General features: G+C 53.9%; 3 protein-coding genes across 11 annotated transcripts; 1 reads left to right on the top strand and 2 right to left on the bottom strand.

Moving 5' to 3' along the window:
- Positions 1-113: 113 nt before the first annotated feature.
- Positions 114-18,948, bottom strand: TPM3 (tropomyosin 3). 8 transcript variants are annotated; one of them, XM_016141564.2, is made up of 9 exons: positions 18,725-18,948; positions 13,138-13,271; positions 12,621-12,738; positions 12,433-12,503; positions 11,706-11,781; positions 10,384-10,446; positions 10,146-10,215; positions 9,111-9,189; positions 114-1,463 (listed from the first exon to the last, which is right to left on the bottom strand). In XM_016141564.2, the coding sequence occupies exons 1-9, from the start codon at positions 18,854-18,856 to the stop codon at positions 1,460-1,462; spliced, it is 747 nt and encodes a 248-aa protein (XP_015997050.1). In that variant the 5' UTR covers positions 18,857-18,948; the 3' UTR covers positions 114-1,459. The 8 variants fall into 8 exon arrangements, with proteins under 8 accessions (XP_015997050.1, XP_015997080.1, XP_015997039.1 ...); XM_016141594.2 differs by lacking the exon at positions 11,706-11,781 and adding an exon at positions 11,100-11,175; XM_016141573.2 differs by lacking the exon at positions 114-1,463 and adding an exon at positions 8,187-8,382 and having other exon boundaries at positions 18,725-18,882.
- Positions 18,855-20,957, top strand: LOC118612928 (nascent polypeptide-associated complex subunit alpha, muscle-specific form-like). The gene is made up of 4 exons (XM_036235177.1): positions 18,855-18,874; positions 18,916-19,433; positions 19,684-19,810; positions 20,238-20,957. The coding sequence occupies exons 1-4, from the start codon at positions 18,855-18,857 to the stop codon at positions 20,302-20,304; spliced, it is 732 nt and encodes a 243-aa protein (XP_036091070.1). The 3' UTR covers positions 20,305-20,957.
- Positions 20,958-21,693: 736 nt separating this feature from the next.
- LOC118612880 (tropomyosin alpha-3 chain-like) lies at positions 21,694-24,769 on the bottom strand. Of its 2 annotated transcripts, XM_036234892.1 has the most exons (4): positions 24,378-24,769; positions 23,807-23,960; positions 23,102-23,227; positions 21,694-22,857 (listed from the first exon to the last, which is right to left on the bottom strand). In XM_036234892.1, exons 2-4 carry the CDS (start codon positions 23,918-23,920, stop codon positions 22,669-22,671), a joined length of 429 nt encoding a protein of 142 aa, XP_036090785.1. In that variant the 5' UTR covers positions 23,921-23,960; positions 24,378-24,769; the 3' UTR covers positions 21,694-22,668. The 2 variants fall into 2 exon arrangements, with proteins under 2 accessions (XP_036090785.1, XP_036090784.1); XM_036234891.1 differs by having other exon boundaries at positions 23,807-24,769.
- Between the last annotated feature and the right edge of the window lie 1,054 nt (positions 24,770-25,823).

The following is a 25,823-nucleotide window of genomic DNA, read 5'->3' as shown; positions in this document are numbered from 1 at the left end:
TACAGTAAATCCTGTTGCTACCACCCACGAAGATGTGATTTGTAACCCGAACCTCACAGTTCCTGTGGAGAAAGCATATTTGGATTAGCAAATAAGTCAAGTAGGTCTGAGAGTTGGAGGAACTGGTTCTTTATTTTAAAAAGACACTTCAATTTCCAGTATCAAAACAGTTGCACTATTGGTTTCTCTCTCTCCCAATCGGCCCCCAAAAGGACCACACCAAGGAGAGGACATTTTAAGCCAATAAGCTGCAGGATGCGCATCTAACAGACCTCATGGAAACCTCGCCAAAAAGGGGGTACTGGGGAGGGAAAGGGACTTTTAAAGATCAGCACACTGCCAGACCACAGCCTGCAAAGAGCGCTCTCGGCCAGGTGGGGTGGCCGGTGTGCTCCAACCTCAAAGAAGCAAAGTTTCAAAATAATATAAAATTTAAAAAGTTTTGTACATAAGCTATTCAAGATTTCTCCAGCACTAACTGATACAAAGCACAATGAGATGGCACTTCTAGAGACAGCAGCTTCAGACCCAGAAAAGGGTGATGAGATGAGTTTCATATGGCTAAATCAGTGGCAAAAACATAATTTTCTTTTCTTTCTTTCAAGGAGGCAGGACAGCAAATAATTGGTCACCTCAACATAAGGGGCACATGATCCATTCTCTGAGCTGTTGGGAAGGCATGGGGTAGAGATGGGAGAAGGATCCGATCTCAGACAGAGATCTCACCTTTTTAATTTGGTCACTTCAGATGAAGAAAAAAAAAATTGGCCAAAGATACCTTAAAGCTGAAAACCTGAACAGCCTTTTTTTTTTTTTTTTTTTTTTGGCTAACTCCTGGCATCACCTTTCTGGTTTGGCTGGTACTCTGTACAAAGGTCTGAGGCTTCCCAGAGTGGAGTCTTTCTCTGGGCTCTGTTTGGCTCTCAGTAAGGCAGGCCCACACCTTTCCCTGCTCTACAGAGAGGACCATATGCATCAGGCTGAAAAATTACCTTCTAAAAATGAGAAAGGAATTTGCTGCTTCGGAGCTGTGGAATTATTTGGAATGTTTTACAAATGGCTGCTACACTGACAACAAAAAAGGTCATTACAAAATGTGTACATCACAACATGCTTTTAAAGACACTTTGCATTGTGCTCACATTCCCTTAAATGTTGCTCCCAAAGGTAAGGGGCCTCCAGCCCTACCGGAATCTCTAGGGAGAGGCAGAGACAGTTTGGCGAAAAAGACACAGGGGTGGGGGTGGGAGGCAGCAAAAGGAGAAAGCAGCCTTCCAGTTAAAGATCAGCCCTCGGTGTAGAGGTCAGCTTGGAGTAGGCTGGCCTCAGGCGGAGTCGGGGTCAGGGGGAGGAGCAGCGGCAGGGCGGGACTGGGGTGCTCTACATCTCATTCAGGTCAAGCAGAGTCTGGTCCAGCATCCTTTGTGTACAGAGGTGTTCCTCTTTGGTGCATTTCAGTTTATCTAGTGGGGGCAAAGGAGAGACATTACAAAAACCGGAAGTAAATTTCGAGGGCAACCCACTCTGAGAACTGGTCCTGCGGCAGGGAAGCTGCAGACTAACCAAGCAGCTGCCTTCTCAGCCACAGAAGTGAGCTATTGCATCACCCGGGTGTGCAGCGCCTCCGGCCTGCCTACTGAATTTGCAGGTGCCGCTGTTATTTCTGGGGGAGGGAACTAGGGACCTTGTCAGTCCTATGCCCTCTCCCTCCCACACCCAACCAAGCCTCTCAGCTTTCAGTCCCTGAAGAAGGAGGCCCTAACTGTCAGCCATCCACTCCTCTAGGCTTGGCCCAGAAGACAACGCCTACTTGAGATGACTCAGGGGGGTCTGACCACAGAGAACAAGGACAGGTCTATTTTTTCTACCAGTAGAAATACCAGGATCTGAACTTGAAATGAGTACAGGGGGACCCTCATGAGCGACAGGCTTTCCCCAAAAAGCAGAGAGGAAAAGAATAATCAGTGGGATGAATAAAAGAACCCCCACCGTAAAGTTGAAGAATCTCTAAAGAAAACAAAGCTAAGAACACTACCACACGTATACATGTAAGCAAAGCCTTAACAGATTTTTGCTGTTATTGCCTACAACTAGTCTGTTTCTTACAATTCAACATAAAACCAAGAAAAAGCATGAAAGTCAGGAAGAAAACCAGTGGCAGAACATCAGAGAGACTCTAATCCGCCCAGCAAGCCTGGGAGGTGGGGGCGATGCTCAAAGCTTCAACCCACAGAAGGTGATGCCACGCAGACCTATTCGCACCCCATGCCCTTTTTTCTTTCCCGTCCCTTTTCTGCACGCAGAATGGCCCATCGCCGGGTCTGCAGATGAAGCAGTTCCAACATCGTGTCAAATCAGTCCTTTTATTGTTAGAAAACATCCATGCAATGGACCGTATCCTGTATTCAGTGCGCAAGTGAAAAAGCAGCAAATAAGGGTGGAAAATGCAAACTGTCTTGGATTTTCTCACTACGCTCTCTCAGGCCCCTCCCTTCATCACCCACGAGCTCTTGAGAAGAAATGGAAACGCAGCAGGAACGGCTCCCACTTTACAGTGCTCTTAGGAAGTCCACACTCTAACTGCCCCGATTAAAAAAGCAATTCGCTCAGGGCGACTCAGCAACTTTCAAAAAGACAATCAGCTCTTTGCTGGGGTCCAGGTCAGTGGCGTGAGCAATGAGCTCGGTTTAATGGGCACCGGGGAGCCCTGCCATCAGTCACACAGATCATGCAGCGTTAGCTTCAGCTCATTAGAAAGCAGCCGGTTTCGCTCAAGCTGGCTGTAGAGACGCTCTGCAGTGGCAACGGGGAGGAGAGAACACAGGAGGAGAGGAGAAAAGAGGAGGAGAAAGAGAAAAAGGGAAGGTTAGTAGGGTACCAGACGTGCGTTCTGAGACTTTCGGCTAGCTGGCAAACATGGCACGCATCTGCGAGGCAGAACGGATGCCAGGAGGACTCTGCGGGCAGGCGGAGTCGGTCAGTCGGTGGAAAGACCAACGGAGGAACGAAATTCAAAAATCAGACTGACAAGCTGGGAGGACATTCTGAGGGAGAAAAAACATCTCCTTCACAGTATCCGTTCCCTGGGCGGAAAAACCGAGAGACAAGTGAAACAGGGCAGAGGAAGGAGTGCGGTTATAATAACCAGGGGGTGAAAGGAAGCAACGTGAACAGTGGAACATGTTTCTGTAAAAGCGTTCAGTATAGCATTATGAATGGCAGATTGAGACAAATATCTGTACATCCGCTCAGTCACCTTCTAATGCTTCTCGCTGCAGGTGTTGGGACGGACCCATTACTGTGGCCTATTTGATCAAAACCCGACTTCCCCTTTTCTAAAAGAACCCCAATCCTGTAGGGCCTACAGTGAGCCCAGCCCCATGGAAGGTGAATCACTGGCACAAGCCCATCGAGACTATTGTTTTTCCAGCCTCCCTTGCAGCTAGGGGTAATCATGTGATCCAGTCCTGGCCAATGAGATTAGGGGAAGTCTCCTGGGACAATTTTAGCCTCTCTTCTTGCCTTGAACATGGATGACTAGAGCTACATATTTCAATCTTTAGAGAAAAAAAACCACAGGAAGTCAGGCTATATCAGACCACAGTTGCACAAGTCTAGACTTTTTATTATGCAAGAAAAATAAATCCCATTATTTATTTTAGTGACTCTTAAGCTGTTTCTTATCACTAAAGCATTCCTGACACCAGTAGTTAAGTGCTCAAGTCCCTGGCTTTGTCTGTGATCCCTACCCGGAGCACACCTCAAAGAAGGGGCACGGAGAACCCCAATCCACCCATCCGACCAGCGCAGAGGCAACAGAAATCCGGGGGCCAGAAGGCTGAGCTCCTTCCTGGTCCATTCCTAGTAACAGCCTCTGAGGCTCACGAACAAGTTTCTCCCTATGTTTTACAGTCTGTTTCAAACGGTCTCAAGACCTCAATATGAAAAAGATGCTTTTCCGCCTTCAAAGCCATCGCATCTGCGGGCTGAGTGCAGGCCTTGCTCAGGCACCTGCCTTCTCGGCTGAGGTGTCCCCGTTCCACCCGGAAGCTGGGGCCAATATGGTCCCAATAATACTTGGCACTTTCTGTGCACTATAATAGCTGTACTAAGAAGCAGAAGTGAAAGTGAACTTTTAAAACTGCACTGCCCATTAAACCAGAGGTTCTGAATTCATGATACTGCCCCTCCTCTCCCCGCAGAGGGGCATCTGGATATGCGTGGAGGTGGGTTTTAACTGTCGCGATATCTAGAGGGCCCTACAGATAATTACTAGGCAGGGGACAGCAGTAAGTAGGATTGTGCTGTACAGCCCAGCATTATCCTGGACTACGTAACAAAAGCACCCCGTTAGAAAACCGCTATACTTGTCCATTAGCTCCCTGAGGGACGGGACCTGTCTCATTCACGGGGCACCCTGACGACGGGCAGAGGATCGAGTCTGTGTTGAACTGTCACTGCTTACACTTTCTGTGGCGTCACATTACACAGATTCCCCACATGGCCTGGCCCCTCTGTGACACCCACGCCCTGCTGCTTAGTGAGACCCCCGTCTTGGAAAGAAGGTGTAATCAGGATCTTGGCCCTCAAAACAGCCTGGTCAATGAGGGTTCTGTTCCAGTCAGGGAAGAATAAAGAGACAGAGAAGTGGGAGCAGTTTATTGCCCGATTAAACCCCGGAAGGCACAGTTCCCTAAGAATCATAAGTCAGAAAGATAATGTGGTTGTTCTTAGTGGAGTGTCTAACTTTGCTATCTCTGGTGACTAAAAACTCAGGATCAGATACCAGCTCATTAAAGTTCTCGGTCCAGATAACAGCAAAATAAAACAAAAAGAGGCGATCCAAAGAATCTATTTGGTGTGATGTCCCTTTTAGCTGTGCCTCGTGCCTAATTAATGAGGGAACAGTCCCATGGAATGGTCCCTTAGGCATCATTGGTCTGAATCAGGTCAGTTTCATTCCGGAATAGGAAAGGGGGAAGGGTGTCAAAGTAAAGGGAACTACATGAACTTTAAAGTCTCAAAGTTCCAGGAAGGAAGGAGGACAGACAGATTTTTGCTTTTTTCTGCACGCCCCTTCCCCAATGTTAAGGCTGGGGACCACTCGGCCAGTACCACCTGCAGGAAGAGACCAGGTGGCTAAGGCTGCCCCAACGGCAAGTGGCTCTGCCCACTAGGTACCCGGGGCCCAACCACTTTGTTCCTTGTTCCAACGAAGGTAACAAGGAATTGAAAAATAGATACATCGGTCTGTGGTTCTTTCTTAGAAATTAAGAAGAGTGGGAAAAGTTGAGAGGTCAAGCCCTTTACTGGGAGATTACCACTGATGCCTGACCCTGATCCCCTAGCTGGTCCAGGCTCAAGCATCACAGGATGGCTTCTTCAAGGATATCGAACGTTGAATGAAAGCATTAATTTAACATGACGGGCTATTTCGAGCTGCACTCAGCTCCCCCGGCTCGCTGGTCTCTATCCTGGCTCACGCTAGTCACACCCGTGGGCAAGGACAGCAGCGACCAGAAGTGTTTAATACACTCTTTTCTCCTAATCTCTATTCTCCCCTCATTCTTTTCCAAAGAGCCTTTCTCTCTGCCGGTCGACTCCTTCTGCCCAAACACTAAAACACCTAGGACTGTACTATCCAATGCAGTAGCCACCAGCCACAAGTGGCTTATAAAATTCATCGGAACCAGAAGTAAATGAAATTGGAATTTCAGCCCTTCATAATACTAGCCACATCGAGTTCTGGAAAGCCAGCGGTGCTCTAGGCTACACTTCCTTGCCTTTCATTCTTTCGTTCCTTGAAATACGGCTCCTATCCTTGATCTTAAGGCTCAAATTGCACTCTCAAACTAATAACGCGTCAACGACAATGTGTCATCTTCAGTTATCTTCCTTCTCCCGTCCAAGCTGAACTGCCGGAAACGATCCAGCCTTGACCTTCCAACGAATATCAAAGCTACTCGTTCTCCCTCGGCCCCTCCGACCAGTCCCAGCTGGCTTCCTCCTCTAGAGTTCCTCCCCCTTTGCTTGATTCTTCTTTTTACATTTGCAATTGTCCTGTAGGGTTCGAATTTCCTTCGTGGCCTAAACCGCCTGCCACCCTATGGATTCCAAAATCTCTTGCATCACTGACCCCCTCCTCCCCCAAAGCCCCAGGAATTTGTTTCGCCTGGGTTCCTGCCGATTTCTCAGACTTCTGTTCTTGTCTACCTTGCCCATCTCTCCAAACCAGGACCACGTGACCGCCCAACACCGCCAATACCACCATTTTCCTATGCTCCAGACCAGTCCACCTGGACTTTCCCTCCTCACATTTAGCAGCCAAGCCCTCCACCACCAGGACCCCTGGGAAAACAGCAGTCCAATCACTCAGCGCTGCCCAGACCGTGGCATAGTCACCGCTAGCGGCAGGTGAGATTTCAAGCAGTATATACATTTATAAACTTTAAGAAAAACTTATTAGTTATATTTTACTGTGCATTAGGGAGAAACACCAATGCACATCTAAATGATGTCAAATGAGAATTCGTAGACTAAGGATAAAACGCATTTGAAAACGAGTAAATCTGAATATGGAGGCAGCATACGAACATGGCAAAAGCCACCAAATGGTCCACAAGTGACTGAAATTTGGGAACCATCATCTTAATGGATCACTCTCATAGCCTGCTCCCCGTCCCTTCCAGATGCTCTTAACTCAGCCGCCGACTTGACTCTCCTCATCGCTGCTCCGCCCCCAACACAGCCTTGGTCCAAACCGCCAGCGAGGTCCCCGGCTGCTTTCAGCACACGCCTGCCCTCTCCGCCAGCTCGGTCGCCCCTGACAGCCACCGTGCCCTTCCCGCCTCCTTCCATGCCGTTATTCTTCTGCTTCTTTGCTGCTCAGTATCTATTGTACCTCGACCAAACCGCCTGTCAAAACTCCAATCTTTTGGAACCCAGTGAAAATGGAGAGGCGAGTTATGGCGTTTATTAAGTATCTGTCACGTGCCTCCTTCCGTGAGTCTTTCCTAATCGCCTCCCTGGAATCAAGGTCCCCTCCAAACTCCACAACACTTTATTCATTTGTGGCACTTGTCACACGTCATTGTTATACACATACACGTATGTTCTCTCTGCTACGAGGCTCTGAGCCACCAGAGTGATCGTGCTGTCCCCATCTTAATGCCCTGTGCCTAGAGGACACCAGTTAAGTGTCAGATGAATAAATAAATCTGGACCTTAATTTCAAAAGCTGTGTGGCAGGGAGACGTGGTATGGACGAGAAAACACCCTGAATTCGAGTGAGGCCTAAAGTTTTAGATTAGGGAAAACCTCTCTACCCGGCTGTACGTCTATCCAGGAGAAGAGCGGGTTTTCGGCGTGCACTCCGCTGGGAAACGAGCGCGACGCGCATGGCGCGCAAGAGCTTAAAGGCGACAGCTGCAGCGTCCAGACCGAACCGGCTCCGCTGTGTCGCCTGAAACAGGTGTTTCCGTGATGCCGGTTACGTGACTCCATCGTCTAAACAGGGGACAATTTTACTAGCAGAAATTTAGCATATTAATGCATGTAATAAATCGCTACCACCTTGTGCACATTATTTGAAGTAGGCACGCTCGGCCGCTTTCGTTTTTCCGGTAATCATTTACCACTTTACACGCCACACGTACACACGAGGACGCAAAGGGCAGTAAGCCTCACATAGGTAAGGAAGGACTCCAAAAGAAAACACGTAACTGTTAAAAATTCTATGCACTACGTCTTTTTTGGTGACTCAGGGTGATATAATTAGTCGGGTTCGGTCCAGCGGATGTTCTCACACAGCATTTGAACCTCCGGAGAGAGGGTACAGGATGTGTGATCTCGTCTCTCAACCTCACTTATCAGAAAATCTGGAGAGGCTGGAAGACGCCCCAGGTGACTTAAGAACCGGAAGTAAGGGACTTCGATGACCTCATTCAGCTGAGGAGGGAGACCGAGGGCCCCTATTCTAGGGAAGCTACCAGTCTCCCACTCTGACAGGCTCACGTCAGTGGAGTTTAAATGTCAAGAAAAACTAGACACACACAAAAGTGGCTTTGATTATGCGAGTCAGAGCAGGGGGAGCCTACGATGGCTGCTCCCTACATCACACCCCCAAGGCTCCTTCTCGGGGACAGCAGCAGCTTTGTCAATGACATGGATGCAGGGTGGCACGAGGCTTCCAGCAACTTAACATTTTAATTTGGGGTGCGGGCGGAAGAGAATACATAAGCTGCTTTGTGGCCCCCCCGCCCATCCTAACGCCTTGGGGACCAGCCGGGCTGACCCGAATGGAATCCAGGGTGACAGTGGGGCCGTGGGTCCCCCGAGGAAAGGGGGCAGATCCAGAACAGAGCAGAAACGGCGGTAAGTTATCTGTATGGAAAAGTAAGGAGACTCTCGGTGAGAAGGACTAGCACCCATCTACACAGCAACTGGGGGGAACGGAAGAGGGGAAAAAGGAAGAGGTGGCGGCAGGAATGATAAAAAAAAAAAAAGCGCCAGGTGGTACAGCCGAGCCGCTGGCTTCCCTCTGGGGTTAGTGGGAAAGACACGAGGAGCAGGTCAGCTTCGAGGCCAGGGATGCGCGGCAAACTGGGGCGTCCCCGACAGCTCCCCTTGGTGCTTTTTACTCCCGGCTGCTCTGGGACCGAGATCTGGGAACCGAGTTCAATTCTCGGGTGAATCTGATATTTCCAATCATGGGTGAGCGTCTCCCCTGAACTTTAACATTGGGGCACCCAGGAGGTCTGAGTTTTGTTCTGTAGTGTGAGAGCCAAATCACTGGCCCTCAGGTGCACGATGACGTGATTCTGCCTTCGGCGGTCTCCCTGCTGGACAGACTATTTGAGAAACAAATGGAAAACACACCGGGCCGTGATAAAGGGCCTGTGAATCAAAACCACGGCCAGGTCAGGGCTGCACCACTGACCCCAAAGTAGATGCTCGCCCAGCTGCTGCCAAGGAGTAACCGGCACCAATGTTCTAAAGATGAGGGTGGACATTCTAGCGTCCAGAGGAGACAACCAAAGCACACTAAGCCGTCTACACCCGCGCCCGCCCGCAAGCCAAGGTCCCGGCCCCGCCTGCTGTCACATAATTACATAGAGGTCATGTCATTGAGGGCGTGGTCCAGCTCCTCGCTAATGGCCTTGTACTTCAGTTTCTGGGCATAGAGCTCATCTGGACAGGCACAGGAACCACAGGGAGGAACGAGGGGACAGAGTGAAAGGTATCAGAGCAGCGAAGAGAGGGCATCATTAGAAATTAGGGAGAGAGTGGCCATGGTGCTAGGCCGTTTTCAGATCCACTGTCCCCCGGGACCCACCGGGCTTCGTGACACCGCTGATGGATGGCGGCAAGAGCTGAGAACCCGGGCAGAGTCACCCCGGGGAAGTGCTCCAGCCAGAGGCAGAGGCCCCGCTGCCGCCCCGTCAACTCGATTTCTAGCGGCGGCGACAAAGGCCAAACTTAACGAAAATAGAAAATGGACCAAGTACACATCAACGCTCGGCTCCTTCTCCAGCTGCCAAGCGTGACCAGCATCTGGGCCCCTCTGCTCTGCAGGGGGCCTCCCCAGACTCTCCCCGAGACACTCTGCTGCCCGGAGTCACGGCCAGAGCACGTTGGAGCTCTCAGAGTGGACGCAGGTGCCCAACGGTGGGGACAGGAAGTATTCAGAAAGCCCCTGGCATCGGCCGGCTCGGGGACATGGTGATTCCACAGCTGCGCCCCTTGGAGCGGTCGCCCTCAACTTGAGGGGTGAACGGGATTGCCAAAAGCAGCCGTGGGGTGACACACGCTCCCGCTGCCTTCTCAGTGTGACTACCGTTTCACCCCGCAGACTAAGGATTTCAGACCGTTAGTGTGAGACAGATGCAGCCATCACCGGTCTGTCTCCCCCACGGAAAAGAGCGAATTCCAGAACGTCAGCTAGCGTCTCGCTAAAGGAAAAGACTGAGTGCAACATCCCAGTTCTAGGGTTTGACCCACCCCAGCTACTTGTGACATGGGACAGGGCATGGCGTGCACGCCCAGCCACTGCTGACTCCAACCGGTGCCCAGGGAAAGGGGCTAACGGTCGCCGGGCACAGACTCTCTCTGCTTCTGGACGTGAATCCCTCCCCGAGGCCGCATACCTTCCAAATCGTCGATGGTCTTTTCCAGCTTGGCTACCGATCTCTCCGCAAACTCCGCGCGGGTCTCTGCCTGGAGGGAACATGAAAGCGGCCAGAATCAGGGATGAGTGCCAAGAAGAACGAGAGGAGAGCCTCGCCCTCCTCCCCCCCCTGCGCCCACACCCGTGAGAACCACAGCACGAATGAATGCCTCATGCACCTGCGAGCGCCGGGTCCGTCCCTAAGCCCCCTCACTCACCTCCTTGAGTTTATCGGTGAGGATCTTTATCTCCTCCTCATATTTGTCTTCTTTCTGAGAGTACTGTAAGAGACACAGAATAAAAATTTCAGGGTAGAAGTTACGGACACAGACACACCCCGCCCTCACACCTACTCTCACTGCACAGCCTTCTCGGTCCCGGAGAAAAAGCGAGGCCCTCTCCGGGCAGCGAGTCCTCAGAACCCACAAACCGCTGTGCTCAGAGCCGCAACACCCTCCTTTTGAGAATGGACCTGGGCTTTGTATTCATGTCGACCCAGAGGTCGTTCTCCTTCCTCCTGCTTAACGAGTAGCTGTAGTGACACCCCAAAGCCGCATGGCTGAAACTGCCCCACATGACGATAAAGACCAGTCATGTGTTCACATTACTCTGTAGGTCTCACTCTGATACGACCTGCTGCCACCGTCCGTCTGCTGGGACACCTGTTAAGCACCACGGTCACGGCCGTTCGGCACAACCCTATCGGCCTAAGAAGGAATTGACCGCGGGCACCTGAGACCCCGAAGTTACTTTAACTGAAGCAATCCAAGTGCATAGCATCGACCCTTAAACCCAGAACCAAGACACAGGGTAGTGGGTCGGAAGAGCATATGTCTCACTGGGTTATATAAGGAATGGGATTCTTCAGTCTCTCGTTAAGGGCAGGGCTGGGCCCAGGCCCCAGAGCCTGTCGCTGTCACAAACCAGCCCCTACCTTCTCCGCCTGAGCCTCAAGAGACTTGAGGTTGTTGGTGACATTCTTCAGCTCCTCCTCCAGCTCAGAACACTTACTGTGAACATTTTACATACCGCAGGAGAGGGAAGGGGAAGAAGGAGAGAATAAAAAAAGGGGAGAGAGACACACAGACATGAATTGAACCCATGTGTAGAGAGAGCTGGAAGGCACACTGGGGGAGAGAGAAGGTCCCAGGCTCTCGGAGCAAGCATCAGCCCCCCCGCCCTCCACCGCGGCCCGCGTCGGCGGGGCCCCGGCGGGCTGGGACCCAGCCCAGGGATGCCAATTAGGAGGACAGTTGAGAGAAATCACTGCCAGGAAGGAGTCGTAACTGCTGCCTGGGGTGGAGGTGGGAACGGATGCCCCACCCAACGGCCCCCAGATCGCCCCTGGGAAGGAGACCCTGCGGAGAGGCAGCGGAGCAACTAGGAAAGAAGAGATGAGAGATGCCGAGAGGCGGGAAAGAATGGAGCATTCCAGGAGGTGAGAAAGCACTCGACACGTCACCAGTGGAGGGGAGGCGGCTGCAAAACAAAAACGAAACCGCGCCGTGCACAGCGCCTCTCTGGGCTTGACGGTTAGTACCTTTTCCTCAGCAGCACTCAGACACTTCAGGTTCTGGTCCATCAGTCTGATCTGCTCATCCATCTCTCGGCAACGGCTGTTAGTGACAGTCACGGGGGGTCGCACAAGCCAGGTTGCGGGGAGGGAGAGAGGTCAAAAGGGAACACAGCAAGAAAACAAGCAGCGGAATGGAAAAAAAAAAATTTTCACAAAATGGGAAGAAAACACCACCATGGTCGTGATGTGTCATGCCTGGGAGGGGCACGCGAGGGAAGCACATCGCACGCCAGCGCTTTGTCACACAAGGCCCAGAAGGTGCCGGCGGCGGGCCGGCTCCCGGCTGCCCTCGCCCTCCAGCTCCCAGCCGGTCGGCACAGTGGTCAGAACGGAACGACAGGCCTTAGGTCAGGGAGCCACTTCAGCCCTCGGAGGACCAGACCCCAGGGGCAAGGACCCAGCGGGGCCTTCGGGTCAACGGGTCACCTCTTATTGTTAGTCTTTCTTTTTCTCTCGACTTTCAAAACCCTGCCTACGAGATATGAGAAAACCTCATTTGTCACCTGCCACTAGTCAGGAGGGCTAAGAAAGGCCAAAGCCACGCATAGGGTCTCAAAGGGCGCTACGGATGACGCCCACTCTCTGGGCCTTGTTTAACAAGGCTGAAGGAATGCCAGCTCACACACATTAGTGCCCAAGCCACAGGGGGAGCGACAGAGTGTGCGGCAAGACTCGGGGGCGAGATACTCACGACTCGGCCAGCTCGGCTCGCTCCTCCGTGCGTTCCAAGTCCCCCTCGATGATCACCAGCTTGCGAGCCACCTACGGGGGGAGACCGGGGGCAGCTCAGTGAGGCGCAGGAGCCGCCTCCCTCCGTGGTTCTTCTCGGAGGGCCAAACGCCGTCGCGGTGGGCCAGGGACGAGCGAAAGGTGCCTCACCTCTTCGTACTTCCGATCCGCCTCCTCTGCGATGTGCTTAGCTTCTTTGAGTTGGATTTCCTGGAGTTCCATCTTCTCTTCATCTTTTAAGGCTCGGTTTTCAATAACCTTCATACCTCTGTAAGAAACAGTTAAGGACAAATGTGGTACTGACACTCATCTGTCATCGGCTCCTCTCCAAGGGACCGGAGCCAGTCTCGCCGGGCTCCGCCTCCAGGGCTCCCCATCCGCAGGTCAGGGGCGGGGCTGAGAATCAGAATCTCCACCAGGTTCCCAGGTGCTGCTGGTCTGGGATCTCACTTAGAGAACCGCTCTAGGGGGACTCATCTTACAAGTTTATGTGTCACTAAGTGGAGGCCCACTTGGCGATGTCATTTACAGATTATTAGGTCAATTTATAGAGAAATGCCAATCACAAAGGGGTCGGAGTCCCGGTAACGCCGTCTTCACCTGGAGAGGCTGCAGAACAGAGGGACAGGGGTGCTGAAAGGCACACGGCATCGCCCCCTCTACCCACCGCTCGCTCTCGTCCGCAGCCTTCTCAGCCTCCTCCAGCTTCTGCAGGGCGGTGGCCAGGCGCTCCTGGGCGCGGTCCAGCTCCTCTTCAACCAGCTGGATCCTACGGTTCAGGGACGCCACCTCGGCCTCAGCCTGCATTCGAAAGAGTGGGGAAAGGAAGCGGACGCATGGCCAAGAGGAACAGAACGAACTATGACATGAGATGGGTTGACTAGCAGGGAGGAAGCCAGGGCCTGGCCAGGCAGACGCGGTCTCAGCTCGGACGCACGTGAGATCCCGCAACACGACTGCACACGTACCACTCCCCTCGCCTTCCATCAGCAACGCCCCCCCCCGTGTCCCACAGGAAGAGTGTCTGAAAACTCGGCGCCTGGCCCAGCCCAGCGCCAGTGCCACCCCGTTTCTGGACGCGGTTCAAATTCCTGAACACACTGGTCACCAGCGAAGGGCTCCTTCTGCTCTGGCTTAGGGCTGTGTCTCGCTCTTCAGCAACTTGCTTACAAGTGTCTCAGAAAGCGGGTCGATAAGGAAGCAGTTCTGGAAAAAGGGAATCTTGGGTTGTCTACTAATTTGCCATTTAACTCGAAATCGACCCCCTGGTCACCCCACCCTAATACACCAGGAGGATGACTAGCCAAGAGAATGTTGACTGGAAAGCAAAAGGCTGGTACACTGAGATACTTACCCCGGCCCCCACCCCTGGCCAAAGTTGACAAGGAGCGTCTCTAGCTAAAATCACCTGCTTTGATGAAATTACTAAAAGAACTCGGGGCAGAAGACAGTGTCTCCCCCGTGCCCGCCACCACGCCTCCAAACTTCCGAATCGTGACCCCTTTCTATTCCTCTAGTTAACCCCATTAGCCTCGCCCTGCCGGACTGCTCAGGACACCTGCTCCCCTGCCCGCGCCCCACCACCAAGCACAGGCTGAAGCACGCCGTGCCCCCTCCTCGGTAATGGACGAGACTCGAGGCGAGGAGGCAGCGCATGTGGGACCCGCTGGTGGAAAAGCCCCCGCCGAGGACGGCCTCCCCCACCTCCCCCCACCCCACCGACCCACAGTCAGCCGCGGAGTCTAACCGGCCCTGCGCTCTGCCCGGCTGAGATGCTTATCCCAGCACCTGGTAAACACGATACCTCCTCTGCAGTCCGGACGGTGCCTGAATGCCATTGCCCTGATTTCCTCCTGGCGGTCAGGAACGGGGTCGGGGGCAGCTACAGAAATAATCCGGGCCACTACCACTAGCCCCCCTGGGGAGGGATACAGCCCATACGATTATCTGGCACAAAAATTTCCAAACACAAACATGGGAGGTTCAGGGGGCGGGGAATGGCTATAACCACTGATCTACAGGAAAAGAAAATCGAGAAGTCTGAAATTACGAAGAAACTATTCGTGTCTCTAACTGTACTGTTTAAAACACCACAGAGACAAGTAAGTACTCTCCGGTCCTGTCTCTTGCAGGAAAGCAGACGTCCCCTCGGATAACACACATTTCACCCCACCAATCCAAAGTCGAGATTACAGAACAAGTCAGGCTATCAGGCAAGGACTACGAAACACTGCCAGTGTGACTTATCTCACCCCCGCCACCACCACCCTCAGATGGCTGGAACTAAAAATAAAGAATGGAGCCAGATTTGGAGGAAAGTCTTGAAATCTCAGTCCCCATCCAGCGAGCTCACCAGTAGTTACCCAAATGGAGATAACAGGCTATGGGGGCGGGGGTGTAGAGTTCCCATGACAACAAGCTGGCTCGGGCAGTTTCTCCCACAAATCAGCATTTACAATAGAATTCTTCGCAAGGCTGCAAAGGGGGGAGGAGAAACCCGTCTGGGTGCCCTCACAGGAGCATGCGCATGGCACATTAAACGAGCCCATATCAGACGCAGAACCCGAGACGGAAGTCCCAGCGAAAGCTTCTAGACCCCTGTGGGGGGAGGTCAGGAGGGCAGGCGCTGTTCTCTTTTCTCTCCTCCCACAGGGGATCAGTTCTCTTTACCATGAATCGAAAGCTTTGCAGAATGGGGATCTGTTGGTACCTGTGGAGGGGGAGGAAAGACACCCGACGTCTCCTTGGAACCAGAACCTCTGTAAACCACCTGTCAGCTGAGCAAGGCCAAAGACACTGAGTGGGACCGACCTCTGCGAACCCGCCTGCGAACACGGCCCCGGGGGACGTGGGGTTGTGTGCTATTCTAATCACCCTAGATTTAGCATACTCAGATGTGGTTTTGATCTTTCTGCCCACCCTCCTCGCCCAGCTTGGAGGGTATGCTCTGAGGTCCTTGCTTCAGGTAATAACAGGATTCTCCACCGCCCAGGAAGCAGAGATCCCAAGGGGGGAAGGCAAACAGCAGCAATTCGGTCACATTGGAAGATGGCTGACAACAGCTTCAGCTGAGAAACGAGTTCGATTTAAAATACCACCATCCTCCATGCTGAAGAGGTTCCCCAAGCACGCCACACCCTCAAGGCAAGAAGCTGCCAGGGCACTGGTGCCAGGAGGCAGATCGGGGCCAAGGACATAAGGGGATTAACCTGAATCTGGCATTCTGCCACTCGGGGGTTTCTCTTTTTAGACAAAAGCCACAGATGAAATTCAAAGGAAATGAGTAATGGAAGTCAGGCTTGGGCCCTGTAAGTAGAGGACAGCTCCTGTGATCACAATGTATCTACCCTGGGAGATACCATGTCCTTGGGGCTTGAAATTTCACCAAAGGGGGAGGCAGGCTGGAAGGGAGTAGCGCTATCAGCCAGAGCAAACAAAGGTGGGGTCTAAGCCAGGCACTCAGAGCAAAGGGCTGTTTGCCTCTCCCTTGTGAGCGTGTGCTCTGGTGTGAAAGGAAAGAAAGGTAATCAGCAGGAAAGCCACTTTAAGCCAAAGAAAGGTGACAAAGCTGTCGCTTAGTCCTCCAGACCCCACATATAGGAGCCACAACAGTCCCACATCCTAACCTGCTCCAGAGATGAGGAATTTGGGAATAAGGCCAGAATTGAAACTGTTGTTTGAAGCCCACTCACTCTCTCAATTTCTAAATATTTTAGACCAGAAAAAGGAGAAACGAAGTACCAGGGAAAGTTACGGGAGAGGTAACGCAAACTACACGCTTAAAAGTGATTAAAACAATAAGTTTTATGTTAAGTATATTTTTACCATCACCATCACAGCCAAAAACCAGGTAAGGAAAAAGGCCGTGTTTAAACATCACATTGCCTTCTGTTTAAATCTAGCAAGAAGTGCAAAGGAAGAATCAAAATCGAAAGGAGAAGGAACAAGGTGCCACAATGTAAAAGGTCACGCTCCAGGCCACAGCGCGAGGGAAACATGGAGCCCAGGCCAGTCCAGTCTCAGCTCTGGATTCACCCAGCTTCCCAGCGAGGGCTGGATGTTCACACACAGCAACCAGAAAAATAATTAAGTGACAACCCACTGACAGCACATGTGCCGTCAGGGAGCACTGACCTCCCAGCGAGGGAGGAGCCTGCACAACCCACATTCCATGAGGTTCTAAGGGGCTAACAGGTAGCCCAGGAAAACCCCTTCTTTCCCACAGGCATCTCTTCCTCCAGAGAGCTTCACAGTGCAGTAGAGCAGAAAGCCAAAAGATTAGGCTCGCTCAAGCTGGGGAGCAGAAGACACTCGTTTCACCAATACTTAACCATGGCCCTACTTCCCCATCTGAGGACTTCCTCACTAGACCTCAGCTCGGTCAGCAAATGTGACAAGCTCTGAGTGAAGGAGCAGTAAATAAAACATCTGAAGCTGCTCGCTCTGCGGCCTGTCACCCCAGAGTCATCAAGAGCGGAAAAAAAGGAGCCAGGTTCTCCTGGAAAGAAATGACCAAACCCTGGGGCGCTGGGCGTGGGGGGACGCGACTTCGCTCCATCCTAGAACTCTCTTCCTAGGATGCCCATGCTTGTAGGGTGGGCCTCTGACTCTAGCTCACATGTAGCTAGTTCCTTCAGCCAAGCTCTCTTCCCCTTTAAGGGGATCTGGTCTCCAGAACAAAGGAGATGAGAAAGTGTCACTACTGGTCATAAAGAGTCACCCAGCCAGTCCATCTCACTTGAATTGATAATTAAAAGTTACTGGCATAATAATCAGAGGAAAAATCCACTCAGAAAAAAGTGACTGAGGAAGCTCCCAGCATTTCCATGCCCAGAAAAAAAATAAATTAATTAATATGCTAACAATTTAAGTATTAACCTGGAGGACAGCTGCCCCCACCTCCTTCCCCTTCAAAAACATGAATTCCCAGCCACTCCCCTGAGGAGCAGCCAAAGGAAGGGGAAAAAATAAAATAAAAAACTTCCAAAGGGAAAGAACAACAGAGAATACCAATAAACCACAAGAGTTCTTTCAAATTTTAGCAACAGCTACTTGCCTCTCCAGCCTCAAATCCTCCTAAACCAAAGCCTCAGCCCAGGAGATCATCGGCTCCACCCAGCAGACTGCACCCAAGGCCTTGGAAAACCGTGTGGCTCACTGTAACTACCGGACCACTTCCGAACGGAAAGCGGTTTCAAGGATCACCATTCACCCCGCCAACATTTTATGTTCCAACTTTCCGCTGAACGGTTACTGAATTTCAAAAAAAGACACTGGTGGAGAACTGGGAAAGCAGCAGAGACACGCTACTAGAGGCCCCCTGGGGAATCATCATTCCGTCTCCATCGGCCACACTGCTTGGTCGATCAGAAACCTTGACAGAAATCGGCACTCCAGACGATTCTCTGCCACACACGCCCGCTTATCAGCTCTGCTTGGGAGAAGCGTCCCTAACCGGTTCAGCCCGCACTGATCGATCACACTTCAGCAATCAAGGCCTGGCTGTGGCAGAAGTTCCTGCCTTCCAGGGCCTCGTGGGCCGGGCCAGATGTGTTTTGTTGGCTCCCACATTTGCATCAGCGTGGGGAGCGAAGTAGCATCCCCTCCTCTCTCGCTTCGCTTGGGTTGAGAGTGGGGTTTTGCAGTTGCAAGGGCTCCCCGTAAGAGGAAAGGGCCCCCGGCCGGAGGATGGGCCTCCACCTCCTCCAGGGAGGGCACCGCGCTTCCTCTCGGCCGACTGCTGCCTCATTTCCTGAGCAGGCGGAGGGAGCGGAAAAAGGCTGCCAGCAGCCGAGCCGGGGGCTTTCTGGCGGTACCCACCCCTGAGCCCCACCCTCTCACCCTCCGTCCGGCCCCGTACCTCCCAGGCCGAAGGAGCACCCACCTACTCTCATCCCTCGGGCCGGAAACCTCAAACGAGAGCAAAGTGCCCCCGCTTCACGGCAAAGTGGGGGAGGGAGAGGCCGCCGAGCCCCTCCCCCCGGCCGCGCCCGGCTCGGAGGGGCTGAATGAATGAGCCGGGAGAGGAGGAGAGCCACCCCCCGGGCCGCGCGGGGCTCAGCTCCCCCGGGGATCAAGCCTGCCCGCCGGGGCGCCCGAGCCCCTCGCCCGCTCGAGCTCCGCCCGCAGCCGCGCCCCGCCCGCCCTCCGGGCTCCAGCGCCCCCTCCGAGCCCGCCGGCCCCCGAGCGGCGCGCTCCGCCGCCAGTCGAGGGGCCGGGGCCGGGCCGCCCCACGCGCCTCGCCCGGCCCGTACCTGCTCGCGGGCCCGCCTTTCCCCCTCCACCTCCCGCTGGAGGCGCTCGGCCCGCTCCTCCGCGTCGTCCGCCTGCTGCTGCAGGACCTGGATCTTGCGCTTCACCGCCTCGATGGTGGTGATCCCGGCCATGGTGCCCACCCAGCTCCCGCTCGCGCTCCGCTTCCTGCCTCCTCCGCTCGGCGCTGCAGCCGCGGCTCGCCCCACTTCCGCTGCTCCGCCCTGAAATACCGGAACTCGCCCACCCTCCCGGATGTGACGTCGCCGCCGCCGCCGCCGCGCCCTCCCCACCCAAGGCCGGCGGGACGGCCGGCAGTCGCGCGGTCCGGCGGCGGGGCGCGGGCGGCGCCTCCCGGTCGCCAGGGGCGACCCGCTCCGCTTTTCCCTGGGCCAGCAAAGGGGGGTGGGGCTGGGACCGGGGGTCGCCATGGCAACCGGAAGGCGCGTCGCGGCCTAGCGGGTCCCGCCCGGCTGGCCGCCTCTGTGCCGCCCTTACGCTCCCGCCGCCGGCCCCTCTCTCCCCGCCCGCGTGCCGCCCCGTCACCACCCGCCCGGCGGGGCGCCCCGCACCCTCTTTATGATGCAAACGTCCTGCGGGCCTCTGCTGCCACCCACCCCACCCAGGCTCCAAAACCAGGCGCTGAGAAAATCCTACACCCTCGTCTTCGGAAGAGCCCCGCTCTGCCGCCTCCTTTCAAAGTCCGCCCGGGTAGGTTCTCGCCCACCTCCTGAAAGCCAGTGAAGGGAGGTCTGGGGGCGCAAGGGACGGGCGGGCTGGTTGGCAAGATTCTCTGTCCGGCATCGGCTATGAGCGTGAGTGTTCTGATTAGAACACTAGCCTTTCCCCGGTTCCTTTTGGGAGTCAGTCTGCACCAGCAGTTTGCCAACCTGCCAGCCCCTCCAAACCTCAAATGGTTCAGGACTCGGTAATTAATCATCGCGTACAATTGCTTTTGTAGGTGAGGAAGACACCGTATGTCCCCATCTTATCAAGAAGGAGCTCTGTCGTGGATCACTGCACTGGGGACCAGAGCATCCATTCAGTGTTATAACCGTCAGCACTTTCCCTGCTGCTTCCGCTTCCAGGTACCCCAGCGACCTATTTATTTAGAAACCGCCCCCACAGGCACTGCCAGGCAGGACTTTTGGAAGCACCATAGTAAAGAGATTTGAAAATTTTATCCTCTTCCCTCTTGTTTTTTTCATATACCTCCCACCTTCCGAGTAACGAATGGTAATAAATCTCTCCTCTGGCGCTGCCCTCTTTTCCCCTAGAGAATTAAGGTGAGCAGCAGGACTGCGGCTTCATAATCAGCCCCGCCATGGGCTGGTAGTAAGAGCTGCTGCCCTCAGCGCCTGGTTCTGAGGACACTGCTCCGGAGGCTCTGTCTCCCTGTCTCCTCTTAGAAACACAGCAATGAGGCTATTCTGAGGAAACAACGCGGACAGACAACGAGGAATTTGCTTGACAGAGTAACCTGTGCACTTTGTCCTCCCCTCTCCTTCTCCCCAGACAGCGGGAAGAACAGGGCTGTGCGTCTGGGTGCTGGTCAGCAGGGGGCACTGTTGTACCTCCCTAGGCCTTAGCGAGGAACCGGACAGCACAGTAGAGGAACCAAAGGGGTGGAGAGCGCAGCACCGTGGTCCTGAGGCTGTGGATTTGAACCGATGACCTTCTCTTGATTCAGGGAAGCAGGTGGATTGACGCCCGATAGCCTAAGTGTGCTGGATGGGCAGAATGGTGCCAGTGCTGTTGCTTTCCTGGTAACCAACGAAACCAATCTCTTGACGGGCGCGTGTGTCTGTGCATGTCCGTCCTCCCCCCACCCCGCCACCTCCTATATTTAAAAAAGGGTGCGATGACCCCATGTCCCCGCCATTGCATTCTCTTTCCTCTCCTCTCCCCTAATCAGCGTCTGATTTAATCTCAGATCGAAAGGACCTTGGACATTGGTTGTAGAACAACGTGGAGGTTCTTACTGCCACCGAACTGTACTCTCTAAAATGGTCAAAATGGCCAATTTTATGTTATGTATATTTTCCACACTTAAGAAAAAGGATCTTAGACGAACTCGGGGAGGTAAAAAACAAAGTTTGGACTCACCTCACATCCCCCGGCCTTCCTCTGCTCAGACAGTCCTAGCAAATCCCGCGCTTTGCAGCCAGGCTGCTCAGAAAGCCAGACTCTGCATAAACGTGCAGTTATTGACTCCTCCCCCTCTTCTCCTTATGTCTGCGTCAAAGTGATATGCTCTGTTTGCCTGTTCATTAACCTAAGGAGCAGAACCGAGCTGCGACATCCCTCTCCTAGAGACACATGCATTACGTGGCTGATGACCGACCCTTGCTCTCAACTTTAAACCTTGCTGCCTCCTCGGTCAGCACTTATCCCAATTCCTATAAATGCCTCGCTTTCCTTCTGTGACACTGTGAGGCAGGAGTCCGCAAACTTTTCTGTAAAGGGACAGACAGTGAACATCTTTGGCTTTGCAGGCCATCAGGTGTGGCTGCCACTCCCTGTCAGAAGGAAACCAGCAGACAAGGTACATGAGTGCGCGTGGCAGTGTTCCAAGAAAACTATACAAAACCAGGCTGTGGCAGGGCCTCCCCTCCCCCCCACAGGCGGCAGTTCACGGACCCCAGCTTTGAGAGGAGAGACATTTCCTGCCTCCGCCAGGGCCCAGCAGACTTCTGCCTCCTGCCCTCAATCTTTCTCTTCTATTTCTTGTTCTACAGATCTCTGAGGTACTTAGTGACTTGTTGGGAAACTGAATGAGTTTTTTTTTAACCTACACTTTGCATATTTAATGGTTTTTGGTGGATTTCTATATAAATATGAGAAGTTTTTTTCAAATGAATATTTATATTCATTTGAGATAAAGATATATCTATAGCTATTTCAAAGGACGGTACTGAGTAGGCCTAGGTGGGGTGGGGAATGGCGTGCGTGCGTGCATGTGTGCGTGCGTGTGTGTGTAAAACAGCTGAAGGCGGACAATTCATCCCCAGGAACTGTCTTTCCGACGATGTCTGTATGTCGCCTGGAGCCTCTGTGGCACCCTCTCCCCCAAGATCTCGGGTTAGACTCGCTGGTTCCCTTCGCTGCTCCTGGAATTGGCTGCTCACGCCCGCGTGCTGGCTGTTCAGCCTGAGGACCTGCCCGCAGTTGTCAGGCGACATCTCACAAAGCTGTTATTCGCCCGACGTGCCAGTTTGCAGAAACTCTCCCCACCCCTGTTTACTGGAACCAGCCATACCTGGAGCCTCGGTCAGGCAACTCCAACAGGCCATCAAGCACTGGTCCAGAGGGGTAACCTATGTTTTTTGCAGTTTCTTGAGAAAAGGAAGAATTAATAGTTCGCAGTGGCCTCAGCTTTTGGAAACGATGGGTACACACACTGTGCACGACCCACTTTGTGCTGGGCCCGCCGTTCGGAGTTTTCACCCGTGCTTAGCACCTCCCCAGGCCACTGAAAGTGGCGGGAAGCCACCGACAGGGGACCCTAACAGCAAAGAGGCCACGCGTGAGGATCCGAGGGCCTTCGTGCCCGGCCCACTCTCTCTAGCTATTTTCCAAAACCAAATGTGATTTTTAAAGACGCGTGCCCCGGTTTCCCCTCGAACCCAGTGCCGAGAACCAGTCATCATCCGGGACACCCTTCTGTTGTCGTTAACATCCCCGGGGGACTTTTCTTCCCAAAATCTGCCCCATGCGGTCTCTCGTTTAACTCCGTGGTAAACTCCGAGGTTGAAGATGAAGAAAAGTAAGGGGTGGTGGGATAAAATAAAGTGGAAAAGGGGCTTTATTTCATTTTCCCGTGGGAAAATTCAGCCCTAGAGAAGCCGAGTAGTTCAGTCAAGGTCGTAGTGCAAGGTCTGGTGGTGACACCTTTGCCCTCTCAGGTTGCTCGACATCTAAGATTCCTTCTTTCTATGATAGTCGTTCAGGCTGTGTGTCCCCTCCGCTGCTCTATAGGAGCGACGCTTCCTATGGCATCTCCGAGGCATGAGGACAGATGTCCACATCGGCCAAGATAAATAAACCCATATAGGGCCAGGGTCAACGCGACCTCCTCGATCCCATTATGAAATCCGAGCTGGCTTTGCCGGGCAGTTGCGAGATGAGAGTCTCCCTATTAATACACATACCTACATGCCAAGCCGTGGACACAAAGGCTAAGAATGTGGCGTGGGGGAGGGGGCGGGATAAGTGATCGTGGCCTGGACCGAGTCCCTTCCCTTTGTGCAGGTGGTTTCTATGTCTGTGTTCTATGAAGCCACAAGTATGCGCATGTCCAAGTGTGTTTGGCATTAGTCATGGTGACACGAAGATCTTATGTGCGCAGGTGAAGCCCACCCCCCATCTCTAAGACTCACGTCAGCCGCCTTCTTCTCTGCCAGCTCCAGCTTCTCCTGGGCATCCTTCAGAGCTTCAGAGTACTTGTCCAGCTCATCCTCTGTCCCTTTGAGCTTCTTCTGCATGGCTGCCAGCTCATCTTCCAGCTATAGGAGCCACAAGAGTCGCACACAAGACAGACACACACACCAGTGCAGGCTCGGACCCTGGGCTCTTGAGCCCTGACAGACCCCTGAGCTGAGCCTCTCTTTACCATCCCCAGAAAGACACAGTTCCTCTGCAGTCACTTCCAGCCAGCTGCCCCAGGAGTCATGCTACGGCCTTGGCCTGTGACCCCTAAGATGACGAATCCATGCTGGGTTTTCATCTAAGACCCTGGGGTGGTAAACATCTTAGGGTGTTTAGAGGCCTATGATTCCACTTAAGGGAAAAGAGATGCTGCATGCCGGCCTCCCACCTTTTCCTCTAGTAATCAGGGGTTCTTCCAAAATGTGGTCTATTCTCACCTAAATCAAGGAGACATTGGCTGAGAAGGGGGCCGCTGACATTCCCAACGTCACTGAGGCAGACACTCTGGTTGTCCTTTCCCTGTCCGGTAAGACCGGGGAAGAAGGGTCCCTCCCACCGGAAAAAGGAGCTGACACTCGAGGCCCCTGCCTTTCCCGTGAAAACCTCCACTGCGCGGCCTTGCTCCCCAGCAGGTGAGCGATCACGCAGGTGCCTACCTGTTTGCTTCTTTCTTCCGCCTGCTTCTGCTCGGCCTCGGCTTGCTCTGCACGATCCAGAGCATTCTCCTTGTCCAGCTTCAGCATCTGCATCTTTTTCTTGATGGCCTCCATCCTGCTCTGTGGCCGTCAGTGACCTGCGGACCCTGAGGAACTAGAGGAAGGAGGGGGCTGCCGGCTGAGTGTCTAGGGGTCCCCCCCCCAGACCTGAGCCTTTATCTTTGCTCCTGGCCCCACCTCCTGTTTCTAATAGGGTCCTGCCAGCTCCCTCCACCCTGTCATTGTTCTGTTCCCTAGGGGAACATGGGGTGAGACACTTTGATGGACTGACATCACCAGCGAAGAAAAAATTTCAGAACAGCTGAGGCTGATTTTAGACAATGGAAAGTGGGGGAGGAGGGGGGCTCTCCGTGACCCTGAAACTTTCCACTCTCCCTGGGCAGCTCTGTGGGGGTTCCTGAGGAGCGGGGAGAGGGGAGGCGGACACCGAAACGGGTGCTTGGGCAGCACTCCAATGGTGGTTGTCACCCAGCGGGTCCCAGCCGCTCTTCAGCATCCCCCTGACTCTCACCTGGACTGTGTCGGATGCCAACCAGGCTCCCCTGGCTGAGTGTCACCTCTCCTCCGCTCCTGGTTTTCAGAGAGCTTGAGCAGCAGTGAAGGGGGGAGGCCCTCTGACCCTTGACAGCCCCCCCAGGTCAAATTACTGCGCTATTTTGAGAGTCTGCAGTTGGCAGGAAGACCTCCTTCCTCCTCCTCAAGAGCCACAGGGATGGGCGAGAGGGGAGGCTTGGGATCTGGAAGGTCATCCTGAGCCTCGCTGGGGACGGGGGAGAGACCCAGGGCAGAGGCAGTGTGTGGGACAGGGCGTGCCCTCTGCCCCGCCAAGGCGATCTTTAAATAGAACTTTGAGACCCACACAGGCCAAGGCCAGATCTGTTCCTCCTCCTCTCTGCCTCCGCTCCCTTCGCATTCTCCACCCTGACACCCCGCCCCCCCCCATCATCCTACTCATCATGTCCAGCCCTGTTTGCCCCAGCTCGTTCCAAGCCATGCTTGGTCTTCCACTTGGAGCCTCGTCACTGACAGGTGGCCATTGATCCCTTATGCTGGCACCCTACAGTCTGAGAATATGCCAGGGAAAAGGGGACACTGTTGAAGGTGACCAGAGCTATCAGGGGAGAATGCAAACGGCTCTAATTAGTCGTAATGTCAAGGACAGATGGGTAGTGTCAGTCCAAGGCCCGGCAGTGGGGTAGCTGGGACGCCCTCTGGGGCAGAGGCCCGAACGAGTTCCCTCCCCAGAGCTTCCACTTAACTAGAGTTGACAGGTAGAGAGACCACCAGGTAACTCCGGAAGGAATGCAGGGAAACCTAAGACCCCTGCTGTGGGACTAGGGAACAAGAGAGTCCCAGGGACAGGAAGCAGTGGCTAATAAGGGGAGGGGGCGCTGAATGAGGAGGAGGAGGAGACAAGGACAGGAGGAGATGGGAGATGCCTCCCTTTCAGTCCCAGGGAAATGGAGGGTCTGGCACTCGAATGGCAGCTCTCTCCGCTCTCACACCAGCCCCGCAGCCTGCGACGGGAGTCGGAATCACGTAGGTGGTTCTGCCCAAGGGGTCCTGGAGGGGAGAGACTCCAGAAAAGGCAGGAGCCCCAGAGCCTCGGAGGTTGAGGCCGGCCTACGATGCCCAGTTGCCCACCGCTGTAAGAATATGTTTGACATTTAGTTGGTTCCTGACTCAACAACCCAATATCAAACATATCACACAGAAGCAGGCAGGGGAGCTTCGGTGGCCGTCTGCCTTGTTCCCCACTGCGACCAAGTGACAGGGCAGAGGCTCCGGGCCGCAAGCGTGGCGAGGGGGAGAGCCGGCGCCTTGGGGCAGGGCGCCGACCCCTGCTCCTTGCCGCCCCCACACAGCCGGCTCGTTCTCATCCTCGCTCCGTGCCGCCCCGGTGCCGGCTCGTCTCCTCCCAGGCCCTGGCCTTCGCTGCGACACGTCAGCCTAAACC

The sequence above is a fragment of the Rousettus aegyptiacus genome, unplaced genomic scaffold (assembly GCF_014176215.1).
Source record: "Rousettus aegyptiacus isolate mRouAeg1 unplaced genomic scaffold, mRouAeg1.p scaffold_m13_p_17, whole genome shotgun sequence".
NCBI classification, from domain to species: domain Eukaryota; kingdom Metazoa; phylum Chordata; class Mammalia; order Chiroptera; family Pteropodidae; genus Rousettus; species Rousettus aegyptiacus.
This window is presented reverse-complemented; position numbering and strand designations above follow the sequence as displayed.

Excerpts from the sequence above, each read along its gene's own strand:
- TPM3 (XM_016141564.2), bottom strand. The coding sequence starts at position 18,856 with ATGGCCGGGATCACCACCATCGAGGCGGTGAAGCGCAAGATCCAGGTC. Across the intron at positions 12,739-13,137 it reads GCTGCGGACGAGAGCGAGCG|AGGTATGAAGGTTATTGAAA; the intron begins GTGGGTAGAGGG and ends TGTTTCTTACAG. Across the intron at positions 12,504-12,620 it reads CGGATCGGAAGTACGAAGAG|GTGGCTCGCAAGCTGGTGAT; the intron begins GTGAGGCACCTT and ends CTCCCCCCGTAG.
- LOC118612880 (XM_036234891.1), bottom strand. The coding sequence starts at position 23,920 with ATGGAGGCCATCAAGAAAAAGATGCAGATGCTGAAGCTGGACAAGGAG. Across the intron at positions 23,228-23,806 it reads CGGAAGAAAGAAGCAAACAG|CTGGAAGATGAGCTGGCAGC; the intron begins GTAGGCACCTGC and ends TGGCTCCTATAG. Across the intron at positions 22,858-23,101 it reads CAGAGAAGAAGGCGGCTGAC|GGAGACTCTCATCTCGCAAC; the intron begins GTGAGTCTTAGA and ends GTGTATTAATAG.
- LOC118612928 (XM_036235177.1), top strand. The coding sequence starts at position 18,855 with ATGGTGCCCACCCAGCTCCC. Across the intron at positions 19,434-19,683 it reads TCCTTTCAAAGTCCGCCCGG|GTGAGGAAGACACCGTATGT; the intron begins GTAGGTTCTCGC and ends TTGCTTTTGTAG. Across the intron at positions 19,811-20,237 it reads CCTGCTGCTTCCGCTTCCAG|ACAGCGGGAAGAACAGGGCT; the intron begins GTACCCCAGCGA and ends CCTTCTCCCCAG.